At 37.4% G+C, this 26573-nt stretch overlaps 1 protein-coding gene across 7 annotated transcripts in view; it reads right to left on the bottom strand.

The window, feature by feature from the left end:
* dock10 (dedicator of cytokinesis 10) overlaps positions 1 to 26573 on the bottom strand; it is a 78021-nt gene that overhangs the window by 21960 nt on the left and 29488 nt on the right. For 6 of the 7 annotated variants that reach the window (XM_030152099.1, XM_030152102.1, XM_030152104.1 and 3 more), the window contains exons 2-28: positions 24134 to 24253; positions 20392 to 20481; positions 19414 to 19496; positions 16441 to 16513; positions 15989 to 16132; positions 15253 to 15387; positions 14103 to 14289; positions 13077 to 13162; positions 11895 to 11978; positions 11594 to 11752; positions 11050 to 11298; positions 10834 to 10956; positions 9762 to 9844; positions 9553 to 9675; positions 8766 to 8845; positions 8489 to 8676; positions 8252 to 8317; positions 8033 to 8125; positions 5985 to 6108; positions 5759 to 5880; positions 5521 to 5604; positions 3996 to 4088; positions 3731 to 3849; positions 2912 to 2981; positions 1046 to 1159; positions 886 to 957; positions 605 to 751 (exon numbers count right to left, since the gene is read on the bottom strand). In XM_030152099.1, the coding sequence (XP_030007959.1) occupies positions 605 to 751; positions 886 to 957; positions 1046 to 1159; positions 2912 to 2981; positions 3731 to 3849; positions 3996 to 4088; positions 5521 to 5604; positions 5759 to 5880; positions 5985 to 6108; positions 8033 to 8125; positions 8252 to 8317; positions 8489 to 8676; positions 8766 to 8845; positions 9553 to 9675; positions 9762 to 9844; positions 10834 to 10956; positions 11050 to 11298; positions 11594 to 11752; positions 11895 to 11978; positions 13077 to 13162; positions 14103 to 14289; positions 15253 to 15387; positions 15989 to 16132; positions 16441 to 16513; positions 19414 to 19496; positions 20392 to 20481; positions 24134 to 24253 (3111 nt within the window). Of the gene's footprint in view, positions 1 to 604; positions 752 to 885; positions 958 to 1045; positions 1160 to 2911; positions 2982 to 3730; positions 3850 to 3995; positions 4089 to 5520; positions 5605 to 5758; positions 5881 to 5984; positions 6109 to 8032; positions 8126 to 8251; positions 8318 to 8488; positions 8677 to 8765; positions 8846 to 9552; positions 9676 to 9761; positions 9845 to 10833; positions 10957 to 11049; positions 11299 to 11593; positions 11753 to 11894; positions 11979 to 13076; positions 13163 to 14102; positions 14290 to 15252; positions 15388 to 15988; positions 16133 to 16440; positions 16514 to 19413; positions 19497 to 20391; positions 20482 to 24133; positions 24254 to 26347; positions 26541 to 26573 lie in introns of those variants that run through there. The other variant, XM_030152100.1, reaches the window with a different exon arrangement.

The following is a 26573-nucleotide window of genomic DNA, read 5'->3' as shown; positions in this document are numbered from 1 at the left end:
GACATCCACTTTAATAGACAAATAACAAAGCAATGTAATGTGCAACATATTAGAAACTGTTAATTTGAAAAAAAATTTGATATAAAAAAAAAATACTCCAGGTTCCACCAATCAGGATACATAAAAGAAGCAAATATGTATAAATTATTAAGTAAACTGATTAAAATGAATAACACTGAATAAAAACTTAAGTAAAAAGAAATTGTGCCTTACTGCACAATGATAATAATGTCTATTTTATTTCATTTTTCAATGGTTGGTCCTGCACCTTGGGACTAAAAACCATCTGGAAGGAAAAGGTTAAAAGCACTGTGTAAATGGTTGGGAATCATCTTCTAAAATGGATTTAGTTAAAATATTCCCTGAAACTCCAGAGATGCCAGATAAAGCTGACATTCAGTATCTGGTTTAAGGATTTCATTTCCTTTAAAACTGTATGGTCAAAGCATGACACCAAGAAAAACACAACAGATTAAAAAAAAACCTGATTAAACATGGTCATTACGGCTCAGGAAATGTGAGGATAAGACAGTGTCCTACGACAATAGAAGATGTTGACTCTCTTTACACAAAGCTCTAAAACAAACATTTTGCACTTCCTTACCTTGACAAAAGCTGCTACAGCTAAATTAGCACTGCGCGTCTCCTCTGCCAGGTCTTTATTTTTCCAGAAGATGTGCTCGGACACTGTCTCCACCAGGGTCTCCACACGGCTCAGATATGATGAAGGAAAACGCTGGGGCCTCGGGAGCTGGAGCAGCACAGATCCAATATAATAAACTAGGTAAATCCTGCTCATATTGTGCTTTGTTCGTTCAGATGAGAACCAAACCCTTGGGAATATGATAACACTAAGAGCAAATAAAGTAAAATATTTCACTGTACCTTTACTTTGTCAGCGTCCACCAAATGTTGGGCCATGGACTTGACAATAAGCTCAAAGAAGAACCAAGAGAACTGAAAGAGTCAAAGTGTGGTACATCTCAGACCAAATGCTTCCGTCTTATCAAGTATAGCAGAGAAGCAGATTTGGTTGGAGACAAACCTTGAGGACATTCCTGACGGCTGCCTGCTCGTTACTCTTCAGGTCAAAGGTCATCCCCTTTGCCAACTCTTCATGGACTGTCCTGAAGCCGTGAGCCTCTGACTTGAACACATACTGTATAGAGAAGAACAAAAAGGGTATCATAGGTGTGGGTGAGGTGCATGCATACAGTAACACACCCAGATGAGTCATTTAGGAGTACACACAATATCCTCATATTTTGTGAACTGCAATATACAATAACTGTGGTGAGAATATGACTTGTGATAAATAAATATTTAAGTATAAATATAAATTATGTATTTCTGCTTTAATAAATACTCTGCTTTTTACAATACCCCCAACACTGAACAGCTTATGCCCACTGAATAAGAAATGCGGTGCAATTAATCTATTATTATAATTATTATACAATTATTGTTTATTTGTCTATTTTATCAGGGCATCTCTTGCAATAGTCATATCATGAAGGCAAAAATCCAATTCATCAGTCAGTTAATAAAATATAATAAAGCACACATCCATAAATGAAAACATAAATCATCCAACAACAGGAAACAACACAAGTAAAATCAGGGTATCTACAGGTTTGAGGAAACCAAATTTATGACTTTTTAAGACATTTTTCAATATGTATTTAAGACCTTACATTCACAAAAACAACATGTTTCATAGCCCTGCAATGAACTGGTGACACATCCAGTATGTACCCTGCCTTCGCCCATAGGTAGCTGGGACAGGTTCCAGCACCCCCACGACTCTCTCAAGGACTAAGCGGTTCAGAAGATGAGTGAATGAACATGTTTCATAGTTATTTCCTTGAACCATTCTTAACCATGTTTAAATCCAGCTAATGTTAGGTTTCCATTTCTCCATGACTAATGTTTCTGCTACGGACATTCAAACTGCTAAAGCTCATACATGAACCCCTCAACCCATGAATGATAATTGGTGTCTCCACTCATTCCAAACACTTACTAAAATTTTACAGATTCTTTACAAAGATTGCCAAAGCAAATATAGCAATATCTTTTGTTGTATCTGTGGAATTTTTAATACCTTTGAGTGCTAGATTTAAGGATTTATTAGCAGTTTTAAGGATAATCAAAGTCTTAACTTAGATAATCAAATGTAAGACCTTGTAGACAATAATACTAAAGGTGTAAGTGAATATAAAAACCATTACTAGACAAGCAAGGTTCAGTTCAAGGATCAGTGCATGTCACATTCAATGACAGTTACTTGAAGGACTCTTTCTCCCTCATCATTGAACACACAAATGCATGCACACACACACATATGGAGTAAATTGAGCACCACTCGTACTGAACATCATGCCAATATGTTACCATGGCAACTCCCAGTTCCATTAGCAGCGCTGGTCCTCTCCTCTTACCTCCCACCATCCGTCTCTGCCGCTACCTCTTTAAGCGCTGCAGTTTTCCTTCATTGTCGCCAACATGAAACAAACCTTGTGGTTTCTCCTGCGCTTGTCTCTAATTCTCTTTCTGATTCCTCCCTCCTCCTAAACAAACATGCCTTGTGTTTTTGATTGAGCGGGCTGAATGTCCTAGTTTGCCTCCAACTCAATCACCCTCTCTTCTTCTGCTTCTACTTCTCTCCCTTTCCTTTGTGTGTGTGCAGAGGATTCTGGGCATGCGGCCCTAGCCACACTCCTTCTGGCCTGAATACACATCGAAACACACACATACAAATATAAAGCACTATTTTCTTTCTCTTTTTTGCACCAATTACATTGTTTATGCTGCGATTCCACTTCTTCAAACAAAATAACGATCTCACCAAACAAAAGCACACACTTCACTCTAAAGAATGCTCCATACCCTCCTCATACATCAGCTTTACCTTTATGTAAGAGTGCAGGTAGTGATCCAAGTTTTCTTCATGGCACTTTGCGACAATATGGACCAGCACTCTGCAGACATGAAATACACAATTTTCAGAAGTGCTTCATTATTTGACACGAAAAGAAATTGTCTTACTTTAACCCTTTATCAGGCAAGTGACTATTTTTGGTCATGTCCACACACATTACAAGACAGTGACAGCAACAGTTACAGTGAGGACAGTAAGTCAACAAACTTAGGTCTAATGTGGTCTACAGGGTCTGGAAGGTCCACCTCTGCATGAAAAGTGAGTGTACCTGCTTTGTTAGGTACCATGAAGTAATGGTACTAATGTAAGGAATGATGTTCAAAGGGATAATGTGGATGTGGACAGGTGTCTGGATCAGCACTTATGTTGTAATGCTCTAAAAGTGATGTTCTAATGTTCTAAAATACATGTTCCTTTCACCGTACATGTGTTTTTCTTGTATTTTTTTTTTTATATATACTTCTTGGATATACATTTTTTGCCCCTTGGGGGAAAAAAACAAATATGGTAACTTCATTGACCTTGGTTCTGTATCTGAAAATAAAAAAAATTAGAAACATTGCACAAAAGTAATAAAGTCTTGTTATGTCCTCCAACAACACACTAAGGTTGAAATTTAAAATTACAAAGCATTTCTCCAAGTGCCCTATAAAGGGTTAAATAAAACAAAAAAAAAAAAAGAAAAGTTTTTCAGCAACAAACAGTGTCCTTTCCTCACTATACACTTCAATGCATCCACTAAAAAACCCCTTATAGACTCATTGTGGACACTGTTATACCACAGCCTACCTGGTGGTGGCAGTAGTCACCTCATCGTTGTCATTCTGAGTCAGAACCTTGAACAGCTGGTTGAAGAGCACAGGCAGAAACCGGATGATCACTGGGATTCTCTCCATACTGAGGAGACCCTGGAGGGAACAGAAAATACAATGAGAAGGAAAATTAAGTTTGACGTAGAATTGTACTGATTAGACACAAGCAGTAGTCTGCGTTCTGTTTTTTGGATCACGCAATATAAATAAAAACTGAGGGGATATGCTGAGTCTTCACTGACCTTCAGGCAGTTAAGGAAGTTGGAGGTAGGAGGTAGTGAGAGGTCCAGCTCTCTCTTCTGGCACTGCTGAAAGAATCTGTTCAGGTGGGGGTCCTGGCACAGAGAGGACAATCCATATATAGCAGAGGAAAGCATCTGACAGAGCAAACTGTTTGCCTTTGATATGAAGTGAATCCTAAATCTTAAAAACTACCCATCTTCCAAATCCATCAATCAAAACCATCTGTACAAATTATAAAACAACATAAAATAACCACTGGCTTTACAGAAGAAGTCCTTAGCAATCTCGCTTTGTTATTCATTGTATTGGAAAAGAGCACTTTTGCTGCAAGATACTGCAGTGATAAAATAAAAAAAATAAAATCTATTTTTATTAAGTTTTTGAGACGAATATTACTACAATATCAGCCAAATCATTTATCCAGACACACCATGCATCCATCTATTTATCTAACATACCAATATGTTGTTGATTATGATGTTGTAACTCATACATAATTGCTAGCAAAATACTATATATGAGAAAGAAGCAAACATTATATACCTGTCTCATTGCTCTATTAGGATTCTGTTGGGTTTCTGTAAATTGGCTTAGAGTCTGGTTTTGACCAACTCTATATATAAAGTGTCATGAGATAACTTTTTTGTTGTGATCTGGTGCTATATAAATAAAATTTGATTGATTAAGTGATTTGATTGGTTTTCCCCTGTAAGTCGCTTTGGAAAAAAGCATCTGCCAAATGCATAAACATAAACATAAACATAAACATAAAACTCTTCACAGGTTCTAGCTTTAGCAAGGCTTTAGCTTTATTGTTGCCGGGTTGTAAGGGGTGTGTCATTATTTTTAACAAAAAAGAGGCAGGAAATATATGCACAGAACTGAAACACATACACACAAAATCAGAAGTTTCTGCAATATGTATACTGTTTACATGTTTGCTGCATATTCCTGTTGTACATACATTACTACTGAGACTGAAAAATGCATATGTGTGGTCATGGATTAAAAAAAAAAAGAACATTGTAGAAGCTGTATGTGATCATCATTTTTGATATTATTATGACACTATTGCTCATACTGTTTATGTAGCACTGAATGTTTGAATGTGAAATGAATGGTGCACTTTTCCATCCACCCATCCATCATTAATGTATCAATATTTTTTTTATCTGATAATAAAGTATATGTCTTGTGCAAATACAGTATATTTTGTTCTTAAATGTGCTATAATGAGTTCAGTGTATAGCACTGCAATTTAAAGTGAAATACAACAACTTTACAAATGTTTGGCTCTATGTTTGGCTATAAAATGGTGCATGTAACTATGGTCCAAAATGTATTTCAGGGCGTGTAATCCTCATTTTAGTGCAACATGACACAGATAAACCTAGTTTATTTTATTTTCAGAATAAGTATAACTGCTTAGATATTAATAATAGCATATGGATTTTCATGTTGGATTAAATTGTTTCTTTAAAGCTAAGCTGGGGGGAATTTGCAGAACCTCTAGTGACATTTTACCTGAGTGTAAACTGTGGAGATGACAATCGTGGACACCTTGAAGATGGCTTTTGCTCCATCGACCCACTTCACATCAGCACCATTCTAAAATAGAAAGATAGCACTTGCATCAGCTTCTTTAAATACCTATCCATTTATCACATCCTTAATACCCTTCCTCCCTCTTAAATGAATGTTTTCATTATTAATCTAGTATTTAATATTTATAAACTCTATTTATACACTCCCTCCATTTTACCTTGGTGTTGTTGGCCTCCTTGATGCCCAGGTATCCAGGCGGCAGGTTACAGGAAACAGGGATGTTGAACTCCTGAGTTGACAGACGGCCTTCTTTGAGAAGAGGCAGCCACGCGTAGCCCACTAAGAAGTCACAGACATACCAAAAACAGAACAGCAAATGGTGAATTAGACCACACGTTAACTTAGTAATAAATAACCCTGTACTGGTTTTACCACCCACTCACCTGGGTTCTCAAGAGCTTCTTTCCTTTTAGCATTCGTCTTAGCATTTATATCACACGTCACATGGTAAAAGGAGAAAAGAAGGTGGTGCTTTTCATGAAGTTGTGTGGGAAGTTCAATCTTCACCTGAGGAGTAAAATGCATGTAACAGGTTATATTATAAAATGAAATTAAAGCCTGGACCACAATGCATACTTCAAGTCTTCCTGTCATTAGAGCAGCCACACAATCTAGACAAGAGTCATCAAGCCTATTTTTTCACATATGAGGTAAAGGCATCACAGTAAAACTACATGCTGAATCTATCTATTGGTAGTCTTATTAATATCTTACCAAATAATTAACACTTTCCACTGTGCTTTTAATGTCTGGAGTATATCTGAATATGTCAAAGATGTGAATGAATATTTCTGATGCTCTCTGTCACTTAGAGAGTAAACAGTATTCATTTAATTTCATTTTATTTATTCATTCCAATCTAAATGGTTGGAAAGGAGTAGGATGAAGAAAACTTATAATACCTGGCCCTTTCTTCAAACATCTGCTTACATCAGATAAGTTGCCATTACAGCTCTTACAGTAAACAGTTTACATGATAGTCAGTGAAAATAAACAAATCCAAAATCCATAGTTAAAATTATTTCATTACATATTTTTTATAAAGCTTCTCTATTCTCTCTTTATACAACCTCTTAAACTGAAAAATATTTGTACAGCTCTTCTCTTCCATTGCCAAAGACTAGATATGAACCATATGGGTGCTTAACTCTTCAATTTTCTTACCAATTCAATTCAGAATGGAATTACATTGATGGACATTATTAATCATCCAGAGTTGCGCTAAACATACAAATACTAAACAACAGATATTGTTGAAATGGCATTGAATGATAGCTTTCTTCATTTGACTTGAGTGATTGACTTCACAGTGTAGATGGTGATACGGTGACAAAGCTACTTCAATAAATTAAAGTAACACTAAATCATAATGCAACTTAAACATGATGATGCTGTGGATCTGTACATGAGGAAAGTTTCTCTATCAAGACCTCTTCAAATCATGATCGACGACCCCTGGACTGAATAATCCTCTACACATGTCTTTACTTTAAAATGAATTGCTCTTTAGTGTTTATGATATTCCATAAAAATACCAAAATAGCAAAAATACAGAGAATCTGAGCCTTCTAATGATGATAGCATGCCAGCATACTGTAGGCATGCTACAAACATATATTGGTTTCTGACTTAATGAACATTGTTGGGGGGTCTATAATCATGCATAGAGGGGTCGCCAGTGATTTGGCGGATGTCCAGGGGATAAAGGTAACTCAGTGTAGTAACGGAGTTGTCATTACAGGTGAGGTAGGCAGTGTGCCACAGATGTAAAGCTTCAGATAGTGTGTGTTTTTGTTGTAGGATGTTATCGCTCTACCCTTCTATCTTACATTTATCTCTACTTAATCCATAAAGACCCACTACTACTTTTGCGGCAGTACTCAAATGATTTGTTTCTCTATATTCAACCTATCTTAAGTGTTTTATCATCATTTATTGTAATTTTGTCCTTTTTATTTTGAGTTTTTTTCCAGTGTAAATCATGCATTTTGTTATATTTAATTCACTGATCACGTAGATGCTCATAGTAGAAGCTCATAGTAAAGTCAACGGTTATTATATCAAAACAGAGAAAACTGAAGAAAAAGTGACTTTCACTAAAAATATATCATTAACTGAACAAAAAAACAAGTATTCACTGTCATTGATCCAACTCCATGGGTTCTACTGAATCAACGTTGTAGAAGACAACGGTGTTTCCACGTTCACTACAGAGCCTCTAAACATCCAAATGGGTCATATCTGATGACCATGAAAAGGTGACAAACTGCATTTTACACCAATTATTTGCATGTATTGATAGGATTAGTGGATCAATAGGTATTAAATATTTTATATTAGTAGATGCTGTTGGTCACCAGTGGCTGTTTGGGTCTTGATGGGTTAAAGATTTGTGATATTTGTCTTTTCATTTTCTCAATAATGTCCTCACCTCATCATAGAAGTCAGGGTTCTGAGAGTGATGCAGCACTGTAGAACAGGCTGCTGTGGTGAAAACTGGACCCCCTGGCTTTCCGTAGATGCACTGGAAAAACAGCAAGAGAAACAAAAGCAATACCAAAGGTTTCAGGCTGCTTTCCATGCTAAAATGCATCAAGCTAAGTCGTATAAAACCCAATAAATGACTCATCAGCTTGTTTTTGGATTGTACCTTTAAAGGTTTGGCAACCTCTTCGTCTGAGCTGCGGAACTCCACATATACTGCAAGATTACGAGCCTGTGAACAAAAGAAGCATTGTAACTTCTAATTTGCTACATACCAAGAACGCAGAGCCATAAAAGTATATCAAGTATAGCAATAAACAAGACTTGAAGTAATTGTACTGATATTAGAGGCTTTGTAAACTTCAGTGCATAATTTTCACAAATCAAAGCTAACGTGCCATACCTTGGCAAAGCTCTTCTGGCTGTCATACTTGAGGTGTTTAGGGTAGACATAGATATGGTTTTTGTAGACACGGTGTGGCAGAGTGAATTTTGTGGTATCCTGCACAAACTCTTCTACCTCCACTGTTGGCTGGTGTTTGCTGAAGTCTTCAAAGGGCTTCACTGGAACATAGGAGGAGGTGACGCAGTCTAAAAACACAGAAGAGAAAGAATATTAAAAATATAACAGAGCATAAAAAATAGAGCATGATTTCACACAGATAAAGGGGATGTCTTACTAGGATGCTCCATTGGGACATAGTCTACTCCAATATCTAGAGTCCCAGGAATAGTCTGCAGTTTGCTGGTCTTCTCAGCCCTGCACAGACAAATAAACTGTCATAAAAAATGTTTACCTTGTCCAGGGGTGTCAAACATGCAGCCCACCAAATGTTCCAATCTGGCCCACGGGATGAATTTGCAAAGTGCAAATATTACATTGAAGATATGACCCATCAAAGATGATGAACTCATTTTAGTTCAGGTTCCACATACAAACCAATATGATCCCAAGTCAAATATTAGCATAATAACCTATAAATGACTCCAAATTTTGTTCTTGGTTTAATATGAAAAAAATATTACACTATGCCTATAAATAATGACAACTCCATTTTTTTCTCTTTGTTTTAGTGCAAAAACCCAATTAAATTATGAAAATATTTACATTAACAAACTATCCTTTAACAGTAAAATGTGAATAATCTGAACAAATATGAACAACCTGAAATGTCAAAAAAATAAATTAAGTGCAGTTTTAACAATATTCTGCCTGTTACTAAATGTTGTGTGCCTCTACAGATCTGGTCCATAATGCACAAGCTGAGGCATAATATTCTTAAAATGTGACATATTTTTCTTAAAAAAGGTTGAGTTGTTATTATTTATAGGCGATTATGATATTATTTTACTGGTCTGGCTTACTTGAGGTCAAAGTAGGTTGAATGTGGCCCCTGAACTATAACGAGTTTGACACCTGTGACCAAGTCAATCACATGTTACTAATAAAAAACACACTTTTTTTACCTCCTGTATTCAGTCACCAGCTTTATCAGGTCATCTGTGCAAATCTTATTGCTCTCCTGTTTGAAGAGAGGCGAGAAGCGAGACTCTCGATCCAGGGCCCCATGGTTATCCTTAAACACTGATCTGTAATAGACAGAAAGAGATTAGAGTTACTAAAGTTGATGAAATGATAATTCAGTAAATCCTGTGAAGATGACAGTGGCACTGACCTGACAGCCCAGGCAAACGGCATGCGGTACTTTCCCAGTTTACTGCAGAACTGCTTGTTGGACTTCAAAATTTTCTGTACAGTCTGTGCCAAAAAAAAAAAAAAAAAGATTCAGATGGTGAAATGCTAGGAGACAGCAGTTATACTTGAAATCAGTGGGATGCGATCAGCCCTAATTTCAAGCAGACCTACACATAGTGACAGTCCAAGTCAAAGCTTGTTTAATACAGTAACTCTGGCAGCAAGTCAAATGTTTGGTGATTCACTTAGCCTTTTAAACACAGACCAAATGGAGCACCGGCAGTGGGGAAGCCAGGAAACATCTTGGATAGGATCTAGGAAAAACCTAATTTCTAAACTATTTGACCCAACTGGCATTCAGTGATGAAGATAAACCCTGTCCTTACAGGAAAACCATTTTATAAATGTCATGCCTTAAACTGTTGGACCAGATGGAGCCATTTCCTTTACAATAAAAGCCCTAACATTGGGTTTTACAAATCGTTTTACCAGCTCACTACATAAGATAAATATAGAAACAAAATACAAGCTTTAGCTCAGGCTGTTTGTTATCAAAAGTGGCAAATGTTTATATGAATAGGTCAAAAAGTAAAATTATACATAGTAAAAACTATGATTATAACGGAAATGAGAACTAAATAAAAGATACTTGTGCAATGACCAGTGAAACATAAAATAAGAACATATTGAATCAGTTTAGTTTTCATTTTTAGATTATTTGCTATAAGGGTTGCTTTTGATTTAGCTCCAGTTCTAAATACCAAAGTCTTCTCTGGGGTGACCAATGTTAATAGTTCATGGTTTTCTAGAACAAAGTTTTTGTACAAAGTATAAACTGTAATAAACAACAGTTTTATTAGTTATAGTTAATGTCAGTGTCATTCTTTCACCTTGTATAAATGAAGGTTTTCTCATAACACATGAAAAACTAACACAAATGAGAAGTAACTAATCTATATGTCAGAAGAAAAAGTAGAAATGAATCAATATTTGAAGGCTGTAATAATTCTGCTGCAAAAAAAGACACAACAATGACAAAAAGACTTTCTGACCTTGCTGGAGTCTGTGTTCTTGATGTAAGGTTCTGTTCCACATGCAATATTTCCCATCAGCACCTTTTCCACTCTGGCCACCATTACTATGTCTGTGTGGGGGTTGGTCACTGAAAAGATGGCCTGAAGAAACAGCATTTAAGAGTCACTCTGCAATAATAATTTCAGGCTGAAGTATATAATTCTTTTCCTACTGTTGGAGTAAGATGCTTGTACCTGTTTAGGGAAACACAGCCAGTGTTCCAGATCCAGGCTGAGATAACAATCTCCTGGCTTCTTCTCTGCTGGAGAGCACAAGCCGTTCTCCTGTCCTCCGAGCCCCGTCCCTGGACCGCCTACTCCGTTACTGCAGCCTCCGAGCATCTGACGCACTGCTTCGTGGTTGAGGTCTACGTGGAAATCGGCAGATACCTTTCTCCCTTCTCTCACATCCAGCAGAGCCAATGACACGTAAAAGGGCTCAATCTGGTGGAAGAGAAAATAACTCAGTCTTAATCTTACCTTCACTCAGCAAGACAGCCACTTTTAGACCATTCATTAGCGCCCTTTCTCTACTGCTTTTTATGAATAACAAAAGGCTAATCTACATTTCACAAGAAATGTAGTCTAATGTAGTCTATAATCAAGCGTAAAAAAATCCCTCAGGAGCTAAAGACTGTACGTGTGTTACGAATTCGAGTATTACCATCATTGCTGAGAAAGTGAGGCAAAATTTGGTGTTAAAGTGTGTTTAGAGACTGTACAAGATGCTGATCCTTACATTAGTGACTGGTCCAGTTTCATTCTCGTTGATGCAGCCCTGCAGCATGAGGTTAAGCGATCTGCAGGTTACCATAAACCTTCTGCCGAGCTTGTCCTCAAATGGGCGTACAGACGTGTTGTCAGCTGATGGATGTTCTGTCCGTGGGCTCCTTAAGACCTGCAGGTGGCAACAAACACATGGTTATTTACATCAGAAAGCCCACTATTAACAGGTCAGTGAACAATGCATGAAGACATTTGCATTAAATTTAAATATTAAATGTTAAATGTGGTGTGAACTCATAAATAATGGTGCATACTGGGGTATCGGGGTCAAGCGAGAACAGATTCAACCTCTCTTCTCTCCTGGCTGAGCGAATTCCCTCATCTGTCTCTGCGATATACTGAAAAAGAAAAGAGGCATTGTGCAGAATGTGACACTCATGTTTGCATTCAGCTATCTCTTTCATCTCTCCTTTTTATTATTAACACATGCTACTGCCACCAACAAATGAGAGAGAAGAGAACAGATGAGACCATAATCATGAACATGGTGTATATAAATGTCTGTCCTGATACACATAACTAGTGAAGTGTACTGTGCATTTTAAATTAGGACCTGCTGATGACAATGTTCCATACAAGCTTTAGCTCAAAAACTTCATTAAGTTCTTCTAAATAGGGATGTCCCGATCTGATCTACAGATCAGTATCGGCTGCCGATCTGGCATTTTTTAGAAGATCGGATCGGATTTAGTCAGGAGATCAGGCCAATCGGACCCGGTTCTGGAGCGAGGGGTAAACACCCCTCCTGCTCCCTCAAATTAAAGTTTCCGAAGGTAGGGAAAAGGAAAATTAGCTGCACAACAGCATGAGGATTAAAAACGTCCATAGGTTTCACTTTCACTTTAAGGTCCAGTAGTGATGCTCGAGTAGGAAATTATGTGAAATTATTTGAACCACCCCAACCCAACCCGCGAGTAACCTGCTGATGTGTGTATCACTAATGTACAGTGCAGAATGCACCCCCATATAATCCCTGGACAGACCTGTCCACAGACCAGCTACAGCAGTGGCAAACATACGGGCTGCCAAAGGTTCTAATTTGTCCCACAGAATGAATTTGGAAAGTGCAAAAATTTTACTAAAGTTATTAAGAGTCAAAGGTGTCATACTTGTTTTAGTTCAGGTTCCGCATTCAGCCCAATTGTGATCTCAAGTAAAATAATAGCATAACCTATAAATAATGACTCCAAATTTAAATCCAAATTTTATTGTAAAAAGTTGGTATCGGATCGGTATCAGATCGGTATTGGCAAAACTAATCCTAAAAAAAGTCGGATTGGATCGGAAGAAAAAAAATCCACATCAGGACATCACTACTTCTAAAGAGACAAATTTGTGTTCTGCATGCAATTATTGTCAACTGTAATAATAGTTATGACAATAAATAGTAATATGCAGAATTCTTGCCAAACAAAATAGCTGAGATTGTGGCAAACCTTTGCTAATTCAGGATTAATGCCGTTCTCTGCAGCGTCTTCATTCTCCTGCAAACAGCAGTCACTCAGCGACAGATCAAACACATCTGGAAAGAGAACAGATGCAATCAAGACTCCAAAGAAGGAATTCTGTTTATGAACAAAGACCACCAACATAAAGCTGATGGTAAAGGTTATCTAAGCAGTCTTTTTTTCCACGTAGATTAAAGGTCATACATCATCATCAGTACTCTCAATATACACTAACCACAGTTAGCTGACATATATTCATCTGAGAATAAAACATGACTTAGAGTATGTGGTATTTATGGATAATATAGCGGGCAGACTTCTGCAGAAATATATGGTTCATGTGCCGGGAGCAATTTTTCCAAAGGGCCATACAGAGTAAAATGGCTCATTAATGGTAGGTCATCATATGCTAGTGGCCTGATTTAGAGGCATACTAACAGACCACAGAGACATGACGGCTGAACCTATTACATCATTTCATCACCACTCACTGGGCTGCTCCTCAATGCTCTGTCAGTGTGTGTTATGTTACAGGCAGAGGCCCGTGCCCAGGCTCTAATACAGCTAGTACATAAGGTCGAGTATCCTGGCTTTAGCTTCCATATAAACTTTTTAATGACAAAGTATGATGCACTAAATCAAGGTGGAGTCGCTGCTTGTCGTCAGATCTCATTTCCTGTTGGGAAAGTCAGGGACTGAGCCTCAAACCAGAAGAAATTCCCAATCAATGCTGCAGCAAGATGTTATTTAAATGCATTTAGTGAGACATGGAAGATTACATTTTTGCTGACACTCAGTATAAATTTTTTCCTCTCTTAAGGGCGACAAGATGTAACCAATTTGGGAATTATGCAAAAATGTTCCTGTGACTTTCCCTCTTTACGGTTTTCCCTCTTAATGTTTGCGCCATTCCCTTCTCTCCCTCCAGCCATTTTCCCTTTCCTCCCTTTTTCTAAATCCATCATAGGTAAACCTACTATTTTCTTTAAAATATAGAAACAAAACCAGTCTCACCCTGGCGATGGTCAGTGAGGTCCAGACTTTTACGGTCTGGAACTGGCCCGTCAGGAGGGCTGATCTGTAAAATGCGGGTCAACGTGCTGATCCACTCCTCCATGTCCTGCTCACTCTCCGCGGCCAGCACGAAATACGTAACCTCATTCATTTTCAGTTCAAAGGCATGCTTCCTTAGACGGTTGTTCTTTAGGGAGAATTAGAAATAAATCAAATTATGTGGTTAAACAACAACAGATATTGGTACAGACTTTGAAAAATGTACCCATTTTTTTTTACTTAAACATGATGTTGTGTAGATATGCTAAATAGCTGGCTTTGCAATGGTAATTTTAAAGCTGCTTCAGATGGACAAGTCAAGTTAAATTCATTTTATTCTTACAGCCTGGTAACACAAATCACAAATTTGCCTCAAGAGGTTTTCCAATCTGTGCAATCTGCAGGAACATAACATTAGCCTCTTTTCCACTGAAGGAAGCTTTAGTATTTACTTGGGATTTTCAAAAACCCTTGTTCGTTTCCACTGAAATTACCCATGGAAAAAACTTTACTTCAATCCTAAATGTTCCCTGAAATAAGTATCCAGTAGGGGAGTAAGACTTTTTATACTCCCCAGAACTCTTGGGGGCGGGGCTATGTGCTGACAAACGCTGACTGGTGGAATACACCTACAACACTCTACACTTACATTCACCCATAATGTTTAAGACAGTGTGCGCCAAACTTGTTTTGTTTTGTTTTTTTCATTTCTACGAGCTTCAATTTGCTTGTGTTTTGATAATTTGGAAAATGGAGCAAAAGAGAAGCTATAAGGAACGGATGGACGATGAGGTTCAGGCTCTTTTGAAGCGACTGAAACAATCAACCCTTTGAGTAAATTTTCCAGAACTTTGAGGTGTGGTGGAAACACAAACTACACAGATTACCAGGAATTGTTTTACCTACGTAAATACATGTCTGGAATTATAACTTCTGGAAATGTTGGTGAAAAAGGGGCTAATCTGTACAACATACAGCAACATAATATACACGATGGGCCAAATTGTAAATTGCTACTTTTTGACAAATATTTTTTGGACAAGCTGTAACAGTGTGTGTTAAAGCATTTAGCATTGAAGTTAAGATAAAGTACATGTGTTTTTGTACTCACCTGCACTACACCCGTGCATGAGTCAAGGAAGATGCACCCTTTTGGCTCTTTTGAGATCTTTTCATCTTTGTAGAAGTTCATGATGTAGGAGTTGTCTGTCAGCTGTGTCAGCTGAAAATACCTCCTCTTGAACGACTAGAGAGATAAGACACCCTATATTATAAAAGGGAAGTGGACTCTGTCTGTGTGTCTCTGGCATCACACAAAATCTGGAAAGAGCTGACTACTGCAGTTTAGCTTACTTATGTATTTTTGGTCAAGGAACGAAAATGGCAAGTTGATAGGACCAATATTTTTGGGAGATATTAGTCATTTTGGAATACAATGGCCTCCCAATGGCCAATTATGTTGCTATGCCCAGAATCATAGAATCATCATTGAAATGGGTTACCTAGCAACAGATAGACAATAGGACCACGTTGCCATAGTGTCATATTTCATGTGCAGAAATAGACATGCCGGCTGAGAGGTTATTCAACTGAAAGTACAGGTGGAATTTACCGAGAAAGTAAAGGAATGAGTCATACACTACCAATTATTTGACCTATTACTAAAACACATGTAGAATTTTAACTTAATATGAGCTGAATGGAGTTCCACTCTTGTGCTGCTATATTACTGATCAACAAAAGTCACAAAGCCAAAGTTTACCAAAGTGAAAATCTACTTGTGCAGGTAAAAAGGTAAAACAAAAACAGCGTGGGCGTGAATAGTGAGTTGTGACACATCCCCTCACCCGAACAGTGATGCTATTGTTGACGGTACTGTTAAAGTTTCCCTTGTACAGCCAACCTGATCGAAACACACCAATCCCTCCTCCTCCTCCACCACCACCACCGCCTCCCCCACCTCCTTTGGATGAGGACAATGAGGTGGTGTCCTGTAAACACAAATAAAGTCAGTTATAGTTACTTATAGTCTCCATTCAACCATCGGAAATATGAGAGCAGATGATCAATGGAGAAAAGGAGACATTCTAGACCATTATATATATTATAGTGGCCATTTTTCAGACAAATTATACATACATAAACAATGTCCTGCTGAACTGTCATCAGCTAACTGCTTTTGTAGAGTATTTTCTAACAGCTTTAAGTCTGCGATAAACCAATTTCAACAAGAGGTCCAGGATGTATCCAGTATGTAATTCATACTAAAAGCATTTGTCAGACGTTGCTTTTTACTAACCTCATCCTTGTCCATGTCCTCATGGTCAATCTCAAAAGAATGGGAAGGCAGCTTCTCCGCTTTGTACAGTTTTCTATAAAGCATTGAGGAGAGAAATATTGGAAAAAAAAATTGTGGAAAAAAAATTAAATATAACAAAAGAAAGAGAAAAATTATTTCGAGAATTTAATTAATCCACTCCATTTATCTGGTGCAAATGAATGTGGGTGGCTGACTCGGCTCCATCGTTCTGTCAAAAGTCAACAATAGGTGACCATCACTAGATCTCGCTTCACTGACTTCACAGGCTGAGATGTCTTTGTGTGTGAGCCATGGGATGAAATGCTTTTGTGTGTGTGCTGTGAGCTGCAGAAAACTAGGCTGCAGTTTATAGAGGGGAAACACTGGAGCCACCCTCTGCTTTAAGTCTGACAGTTGTAAAAGCTGCCTGAAAAAAAATCTGTTTAGAAAATTGTTAGCGATTCTGGATGAGCCACTGACACGGGATTGTTAATATTGCATAAAGGAACATGACACAAGACTGTGCTTTAGTGCTATCCTCAAGGCTAAAATGTCAAATAAATTCCTGAACCTGTGCTTGTCTTGACATGATTTAGATGAAACTTGTTTCTGAGCTGCGTCTTACTTTAAAGCTTATCTTGGATGTCAGTCCTTAGGTCATGTGAACTGACTAAAAGAACACAGTGGCAACCCATGGGACAGAAGAAGGACATTCCTGTGGTTGTGAGCAGGGCTGATCTGGGTCAGTCTCACTGGGACTGACAAAACTCTGGATGACAGACTGACTGTTTGTCTGGATGACTGACATCCTGATTTAAATAAATGACTGACTGTTGAAGAACGGGTGTCAGATGAGAAAATGTTTAAAAAAGGGACTGAGAAAGTTGGTGTATATTTATTTGAGTAGGATGTTTCCTGTCATTCTGCACCCACTACCATCTTGTTCTTGTTAATGACCTCCTACCTAATAAGCATTCTGTGGTCACTTTTGATGTTTACAGCTGCTTCTGTTTCAGTCAGGGAAAAGCCAGAATACACAACAAACAAACCTGTTTCTATTTGAACCATACCAGAACAAATAAACTTTGTAATAGCAAAACATTTACAATAAAGCAAGTACAATAGTAAGCAATAATTATCATTTCAGTAAGACAGCTTATGTTGGCATAATTCGTTGCAAGAAAAACATTTAAAGTTTGGCTTCAAGGCTCCAGGAAGGCTCCCCCCAGATATTTTACATATAGTTGTGCTCATAAGTTTACATATCCTGACAGAATGCACATGGGATGGTCTTGGATGTTCCAACATGACAATGACACAAAACACAAGGCCAAGTCGACCTGTCATTGGCTACAGCAGAAAAAACTGAAAGGTGAAGGAGTGTCCATCTCGGTCTCCTGACCTCAGAATCATTGAGCCGCTTTGGGGAGGTCTCAAACATGCAGCTCATGCAAGAAAACCCCAAATCTTAAAGGAGCTGAAGGTGTTTTGCCAAGAAGAATGGGCAGTTTTACCATCTGAAAAAATAAAGAGCCTCATCCACAACTACTACAAAATCCTTAAAGCTGTCATTGATGTTAAAGGGTATGAAAACTTTTGATCAGGGTCATTTGGATAGTTTCTGATGTCAGTGTGATTTAAAAAGAGCAAACACATTTGTTTGATAATAAATGGCTTCACCCAACCACTAGACACGAGTGAAAGAAAAGTTTTTGTGTTATCATTCATATTCTCTGAAAAATGGCCAGAAAATCATCAATTCTGCCAGGGTATGTAAACTTATGAGCACAACTGTATAAGAGTGAATAAATAACCCTGAAACCTACAGATGGATGCAGGGTTGATGTCAGTGATGTGTGAAGCAAAAGAACTTGAGTTTCCTGCATGAGCTTGTTCACTTTCACTGCCTCATTTTGGGTTCAGTGTGTATTTGTTAGCGTGAAATAGCAGTGAAGCTGTATATGGCAAAACCCTCACCTCACCTTCCCCTATGGTGGCCAAAAAAGACACTGTAAATGACCATCACTAGAGGCTGTGTTTGACATGTCTGTTCCGAACATAATAACTTCAGCTTAATATATTGTAACGCAGGGGTTCCCAAAGTGGGGTACGCGTACCTCCAGGGGTACTTGGAAGAAGCCCAGGGGGTACTTGAAATTTTTTGGGAAAAATACATTAAGTAAGTCATCATGTACTGAATACAAAATAAATAATGAGAATTAATGCTGAAATATAAAACACAATAAATACATTCATCTAATAGTTTTATTGTCAGTCATCTTCTATAAGCTTTGGTAACATTTTAAAAACATTTCTATTTTATATTATTCAAAATGAGTTTACTTAAGTAGATAAGTGATTAATTTTTGTTGATGAAAGGTTCATTTATTAATCAATGACCAAATTATTTATTTTTCTTATCAATGAAAGAGGGCACTTTTCAGTTTATATTTTGCACATAAAATTGACTTATTGACTTCTTTTTTATATATTACAGTTAAAAATATATGTTGTTTCTTTGCAAAGTTTTGAAACCATAAACAGACACCTTTGACACAGGAACAAATTTTGCCAAATTTTTTTCAATCAAAAATGTTGGAGTGAGAGTTGGGGGTACTTGGCTAAAAAAGTATATTACAGGGGATACTCCACTGTAAAAAGTTTGAGAACCACTGATGTAATGCATCTTAACACCAGATACTACCTAACATAAAACATTAAGAAGGAAGTAATCATCTGAAACATACAAACTGGTTGACTATGTGAAGGGGATCTGATCACTATGTAGATATAAACTAGTCTTTTCTTGGTTTAAAATAAAGGAGCAATTCTAACTTCCATGCATTCATGTACTAATAAAACATCATTATGATTTCATGATGTTTCGCTTCTGCAGCTAGATTCCCAAAAATCCCCCCTTAACCTTTAAACTCTCATCTGTAGCCATTGTGATAATAATGTTAAAAGTCTTACCTGGGCAGCAGGCGGTAGTCTCCAGCATAGTCGTCATACTTGAACTGGACCACATTTAGTTCAGAGTTGTAATACTTACAGGCCTAGAAGAAAGGATAGAGGATACTCTTTATTCATTGAAATATTTTAATATTAATGATTATTAGATTCCAAAATAATGGACACTGTAGGAAACCTTGACCTGGGGCAGATGAAACGTCTGAAGATAATGAAGAAAGCTACACTACAGTGAAAGTACAGTCAGACATTAGCACCCTAGAGGCCTTGGTGCTGATGTATAAGATGGGATTCATCATTAGATTATTTAAATTAGAAAATGAACTGAATTAACACTCTGTCCTCAAGGGCTCTGCAAAAAAAAAGATCCTTACATCTTCACTTGTCACTTGCAGGGGTTGAAATAGTACGTGCTTTAGGTTTTCACGGTTTTTCTCTCAAACACAAACCAACACACTCATATGCATGCAGGGCAGTTTCACATCCTCTCTGCCTGTTTGGTGAATGTTATGCTATTACTCCCTTTCAACCATTTGTTAACAATGCCACAAATTATAAATAGACTGAAAATACTATCAGCTACAATATCAACCTCAGTCAGGGCAACAAACACACATATAAGAGTCAGACACACATGCTAGTCTCCAGTGAGCTGTGACAGTACTGTCTGGGGAGTTTCCGTTTATACAGATATTATTTCTCCGCTGAGATTATGGTTAGTCGATCTGAAATGAGCCCTGATAGACCTACACACACACACACACACATGCTCAGACAAACAGGCATCAAGATATGCAAACACATCTGGTTCTTTTTAGAGACATGGTGCGTGCATGGTGAAACCGTCTAAACCAGCACCAGTATCAGGATGTCTGAAATGACAGACCACCATCAACTGAAACCCTTCTCACTCTGAACCACAGTACCCTCAGTTTCCTAATGGCACGAGGATGCAGACCACTCAGATGTTTATATCCATACCTGTCTGACCAGCAGACATTCAGCCTGGAGCTCTGCCCCCTCAGGAACCGTTGACTTGAGAGTCCGTCTCTCCTGAGGCACTGTGGAAACCTGTAGAGATAAAAAGAGCAATGAGGAGCTGTTAACAGCACACTCCGTTCTTTATGTACACTTTATAGCACAGGTGGGGCACATGAAATAAAGATTACCACCATAAAAATTTTACACATGAAATAAAATATAAATCTTCTGAAAAAGGAGAAGAGGGGCAATTTCTTGCAGCAAATACAATTGTTACTGAACATAAATCTAATTACTGAATTATTAGGATTCACCAAGATACTGTCAACTTAATTACTACATTTTCCTACATGAAACTTAATTATGTTTAATAGGAAATCCTCTACTATATAATCTGGGTGACTTTACAATGTAAAACCCAAAGGAATAAATAATAGGAATCATTGATTTGTCAGTCAAGCATTGATATCAGCTAATATCAGTTATTGGCAAAGATGACACATTCTACAACTGATGTTATATCAATGGTTGTTTCATAAATTTGTAAGTTTTAATTATATCCTTATTCAAAGATAGTGTGATTGGTATCAGCATTATGAAATGAAAGTATTGCTCAGAATTTGGCCTACCCACTAAAAGGGATTCACTTTGTATGAAAATGATGGAAATCATACCCTATGGCCTTTATCATCACCAAATCTTAACCCATATGAACATCCAATAGAAGTTTCGATAACAGACACTTCTATAAAAACATTTCTTGCCATGATTATCAAATCAACTTCTCTGTATAATAAACTGTAGGAAACACTACCCTTTTCACAACAGAATTAATGAACTCTTATTGAAAAACATCTCCTGCCATGGATTAAAAGGAACACAAAAGGTATTTATGGAGGATAATGCAGAGCCTGCACTTATGTTTCTGGAAAAATGAAAGTAAATTATAGGTGTAATACACATTCACCTACACTCCATTTATCATTTCCAGACATTACATTGTAGTTGCTGCTTACAATACATAGCCTAGAAACCAGACTCATCTGACTAAGAGCAAACATCTTTTGGACTTTCTGACTGCCAGAAAAAAGAAAAAAATAGAAATCAAACAATTGAATCTTCACATTGAAATTAAATATGATTTAACTGAACTCTGTTTGAGTCTTGTACCAGCCTAATATTTTCCATAAATAAAGCCCAAGCATCTGCACTTAAGGCCATAATTGATCAGAGATTCCTTTCCATGTTTCCAATGGGATTTAGAGAGTTTAGCTCAACATCCCATGTGTCGTTAAACTGAGTGGTTGTCTATATAATTTGTTCCAGAGATATTTTGGTCATTGGTAGAATATACTGCTTAGAAATGAAAAAAATAAAATAAAATAAAATAATGGAGAGGGCCCAGACTAATTCTTAAATATGACTTAGTCTGGGACTTCTCAGCAACAGCAGTCTAATACACAGCAGCAACATCCAAGAGCTGGGAGAAAACACAAAAAGTTATCCAGTTAATTTGTGTCTTTCCCTTTTAGATTTGATTAGACCAACATCAAAAGTAAGTATGATTAAGTTTCGTTCTACAGTAGAATTTATGATCCTTGAGAACAAAAAATATGGTGCTATGTGACTGCACAGACGTGGAATAAAAACGAGTCAGCACTGTGCGTGTACAGTGACAGGCTTTGATTTATACAACCCAATCAGCTGGTGTGCACACTGAGCTTATGAAGCAACTGGCAGAGAGGCAGATCTAGTGAATGCCTTTTGTGCATTAGCAGCACACCACTAAGCAACTTTCACTTACAATTATGTAAATCAACTGTAGGCTGCAGAGACAAAAAAAAAAGTATCAGAGGAGAATGTTTTGCATCCAGACAGAGCTTGAAACCAGCACAGTCACACATTAAAAAATACAACTCCAGGGTCTGGATGCGAACAGTTCTCTTTACCACAAGCAGCCAATTAGTTCATCTTAATGTGCAGTGGGCTTGCATCTGCATAAACACATTTGCACAGTAATGAAAGTACTAATGAATGAAGAGCTACAGGGAGGAGCGGAGTACAAAGTGTTGACTGTATCGAAAAGACCTCAAGGCACAACACGCATGATTAGTGGGAATAAGTGTGTCATGCTCTAATGTGTTGCACTTCCATAAACATCAATATATCACTGTCAAATTAAAGAGGGACACCTTGGGATCTTTGCTTCACACAAATGATGCCAAGGCCAAAATGATCAGAACTTTGGTTAGAGAGTTTATCTTTTATCCTTAAATACGATGTTTTGCTACAGCTACATTTTCTCAGTATGAAGTTTGAATGTTAACTGTTAGAGAGGGAATACTAGTTTGAGCATTAGTTAGTCCCTAAAATGGCTAATATGCATTATACAACCACAACAAACACGCCTACAACTGGTAGGACTTTACATTCCCATAGATTTCATGTCAGCTGTTGTCTGTTCATACAATAAAATCAACATCGAGCAAAATTAAAGGGGTCATACTTTGCTAAACCCACTTTTATTAGTCTTTGGTACATTTATTTGTGTATTTGGGGACCCTAGTAGTTAAAAAAATTTGAATTTGAACCCTCCAGGTGCCAGCAAAAATCGAGTGGATTTCTACAACCCGTTTCAGTTCCTGCTTAATTTGTTACATTTTATAACTAGTTACGTCACAACATTTGCACATATAAGGTCAAGACTTCTGACAAACATTTCTCCAACAACGACATAATTGTTTGTCAGCAGCAGTGGCTGTAGTAAAAACTGAAAATATGTCCAAACTTCGAGCCGATTACTTAAAATGTTCAGTTGTTGGTTGTACCGGTATGAACGAACACAAGTGGCTGAACGGGACAGAAAGCACAGTCAACATCCTGGAGGGGGTGGGGCGTGAAGTGGCTCATGTACATTTAAAGGGCCAGCACTCAAAACGATCTTTCTGGTGTCATTACTCAGAAATAGGGTTGAAGATGGACCTGTGGAGTTTAATTAATGAAGGATTCAGACCCAAGTATAGCATTTACAGTTTATGTAGACCACAGGGAAAGGTTTTAAAAGGCACAATTCCATTAAAAAAGCAAAATGTCACTCCTTTGAGTAAAAAACATACTCTGAAGCATTTTGTAAGTGTAGACAACAATGTTAACAAAATCAGCCATGAAGTTGAAATATAAACTTTGATATTCGTCAGAATATAAAACCTTATTATAACATTTGTCATTATTGTTGTATAGTCCAGTCTTCCATTCTCAATGAAACACCTAAATTCTACATGTCCTAATACGTCTGTAATATTTTCACCAAGGAGCATAAAACTTCTATTCCAAAATGAAATCAGTGCAGAAGGTTTTGGTCGGAATCAAATTGAGTTGGCCTTATGGAACTTTTCTGTTTATTCAGTAAAAGACCTAGACTCTAAAGTAGGTTAGTAGGTTCCACTAATAACACTGTTAAATGACAGTATACAATGGTCGATGAAGTCTACTGTCTGAGTCAGCAGGCTAGCATTTAGCATTAGCTCAACCCTGACTCCTTATGCTCCCATAGTTCCATACTTTTTGTCCAAATATGGTCACTTCCCGTAGTCTCCTGGCTTCAACACTGCAGTTCAGAAACTAATGGGAAACAACATGGTTCGTACATCCACTAATAATTATACTGTCCATGATGTATACAGTAGACTCTGGTTCTGACTGAATTACCCCTCTGCATAGATACAAATAAAGCCACTCTTACCGAGAAATCATTGTCAGGGAATAGGAGCAGGTCTCTGAGAGGGTCTTCCTTCAGCTCATCCCCGAGTTCAGCGATGACAGCCTCATAGTCAAGAGGATCGATCAGCTTCGGCTTCTCCTGCTGTAATGGAAACACAGACACAATTAATGAGTATTCAATTGACCTGTTGTCCAAACTAAAGCTGAACTAAAGCTAGGTATGTGGAGACACCCTTAGTATAAGAGAATACCTACATTTACTGTATCTAAAGATCTCAACTGGCTTTTAGGCATGGAAATGGAATTGAAAAGGAGGTTTTGGTTTTTTTGTACAGTTGTTGTACAGTAGATTTTGTATACAGCCGTCACCATGACAGAAACAATCACGGGGAAATAACCATAACGAATAAACCATCTTGTCAGTTAAAGGAAAAAAGTCATGATCGTGATATTTGTGCTTTGCCATGACATCATTAGGAGCAAAAATAATCATAGAGGAAGTAGCACCCTGGTTCAGATGAGGCTGTCACACGTAACAAACAGTGATAAAACACAGCGATACAAAAGATGCAGTGACATATTGGCCTGAAAAAAAGAAACAGGTGGGCGAAAAGTTTAGTCAGTAACGAAACCAACACACACTGATATTCAACTCAAACATGAAACTGAATCTCTAGCCATCAACTGTATTTCTAACTGCATTTTACACGGTCAGTATATAACAAACCTAAAAAAAAATATGCTGAGCGAGTTACACTTAATTTGTCTTTTCTGAGACAAATTGAGGCTTAAATCAAACATGTGTTTTACAGTTTAAGCTCATTGGTAATTGAGTTCTGTCATTCAGAGAGCAGAAAAGAGCAGAGCAAAATGAGAGCTGGCGCAGGCTGTGGTCAGGCGGGGAGAGGAAGTAATGATCTCTGGTTTGGTTCACATGCACATAGACTGGGGCTTCCACCCAACTGACACAATAGACCTCTGGGCTCGACTGTCAACCGAAACAACACATGGTGAAACTGTGTATGTACACCAGATGAGCCAAGTTTTAGCTTATTGAAAGTTTAGACTATTTAACTTATAACATGAACTTATAATAGACTGACCCTCTTGCATGTAGCTTCTCAAATATGTGTATTTGTGCTTGGTTTTATTGCACATTAGAAGTTTTGGTCAGTGAGAACAAGGTTTAAAGTGACAGTGACTGGCATTCATTACCATATTGTGACTAAGCCATGAATTGGTTAAATATACACAACAGATAACAAGTAAGTATTAATGAGCACAAACAGATTATTTAAAGGTTTTCGTCTTTAATTTACATCCTTAAGTCAATATATTAATCCTCAAAGACCTAAATAGCTGCCAGTGACCAAAATCATACTGTTCTAAAATAACGTTTGAGCCACACATCCTATAAATACGTTGAAATACTTCAGGTACAATGTAGTTTCTCAGCTTTTCAGCAGCATTAGACGTGTCATATGTGGACTCTGTAGTGAACATGGAAACGCCATCATCTTCTGCAACATCGATTCACCAAAAAAAACCCACGTAGTTTCACAGATGACAAAGGTTGTACAGAGTTGCTTCTCTGTTTTCATATAATAAGCGGTGAATTTACTCTTAGCTTTTCAGAACATCTACATCAGTAAATTAGGAGGAAAACAGGTGATTTTCAGTGGAAAAAATGCAGAGAATACAGTAATAAATAGTGATAAATTATTTAGGAAAGGTTAGATGAAGAGAAAAATACATTTGGAGGTCACAAAAATAGTTGTAGGTCTTAAAAGGTTAAATAAAGTTAAATGAAAAGTAAAGCTAAATCATCTGGCAGTTTTCATTTGTACATTATGAATCCACTTTGACCCATGTGACATCAGAAGTAAAGGTTTCAGATGAAGTTTGAAGATGAAGTTTCATTTCTCTATTTTACATCTTTGACATCATGTAGCATCAACATAAAATATATACACATGATTTTGTTGAGTTGTTGCACTCCTTACTAACTCTTCCTTTCACACGGCCTGACTCAACGAACTATAACAAACTCATTTTCATAAGTGGAGGAAATGAAGCGTACAAATATCATCAAAACATACAAATGAGAGCATGATATTGGCCACAGATGAAGTGTAAATCACAATTTCAACTATTGCCATATGTCATACGTGAATGACTGAATGTACAATACAGCCCTTAGTAGTATAGTCAGAAAAAAAACCACACAAATACATACAATACTCAGCCGGTTGAAATCCGATCGCACTCGCTTGCTCTTGATTTTCTTCCTGAAGGTAATTTTGCTCCTGAAGCTCATTCTTACAAGTTATAGATTCATAAATAAGACGGAAAAAAAAGGCAAGAGTTAAGTTTAAAGTGTAATAAATAAACCACGTATCACCGGCATGTGTTCTACCAGAAGCAGAACTAGCACTGAGTAGGTTTTTGAGTAGTGTGTCGGC

Source organism: Sphaeramia orbicularis, chromosome 13 (assembly GCF_902148855.1).
Source record: "Sphaeramia orbicularis chromosome 13, fSphaOr1.1, whole genome shotgun sequence".
NCBI lineage: Eukaryota > Metazoa > Chordata > Actinopteri > Kurtiformes > Apogonidae > Sphaeramia > Sphaeramia orbicularis.
Note: the sequence above shows the minus strand (reverse complement) of the source record. Positions and strands in the feature narration are given on the sequence as shown.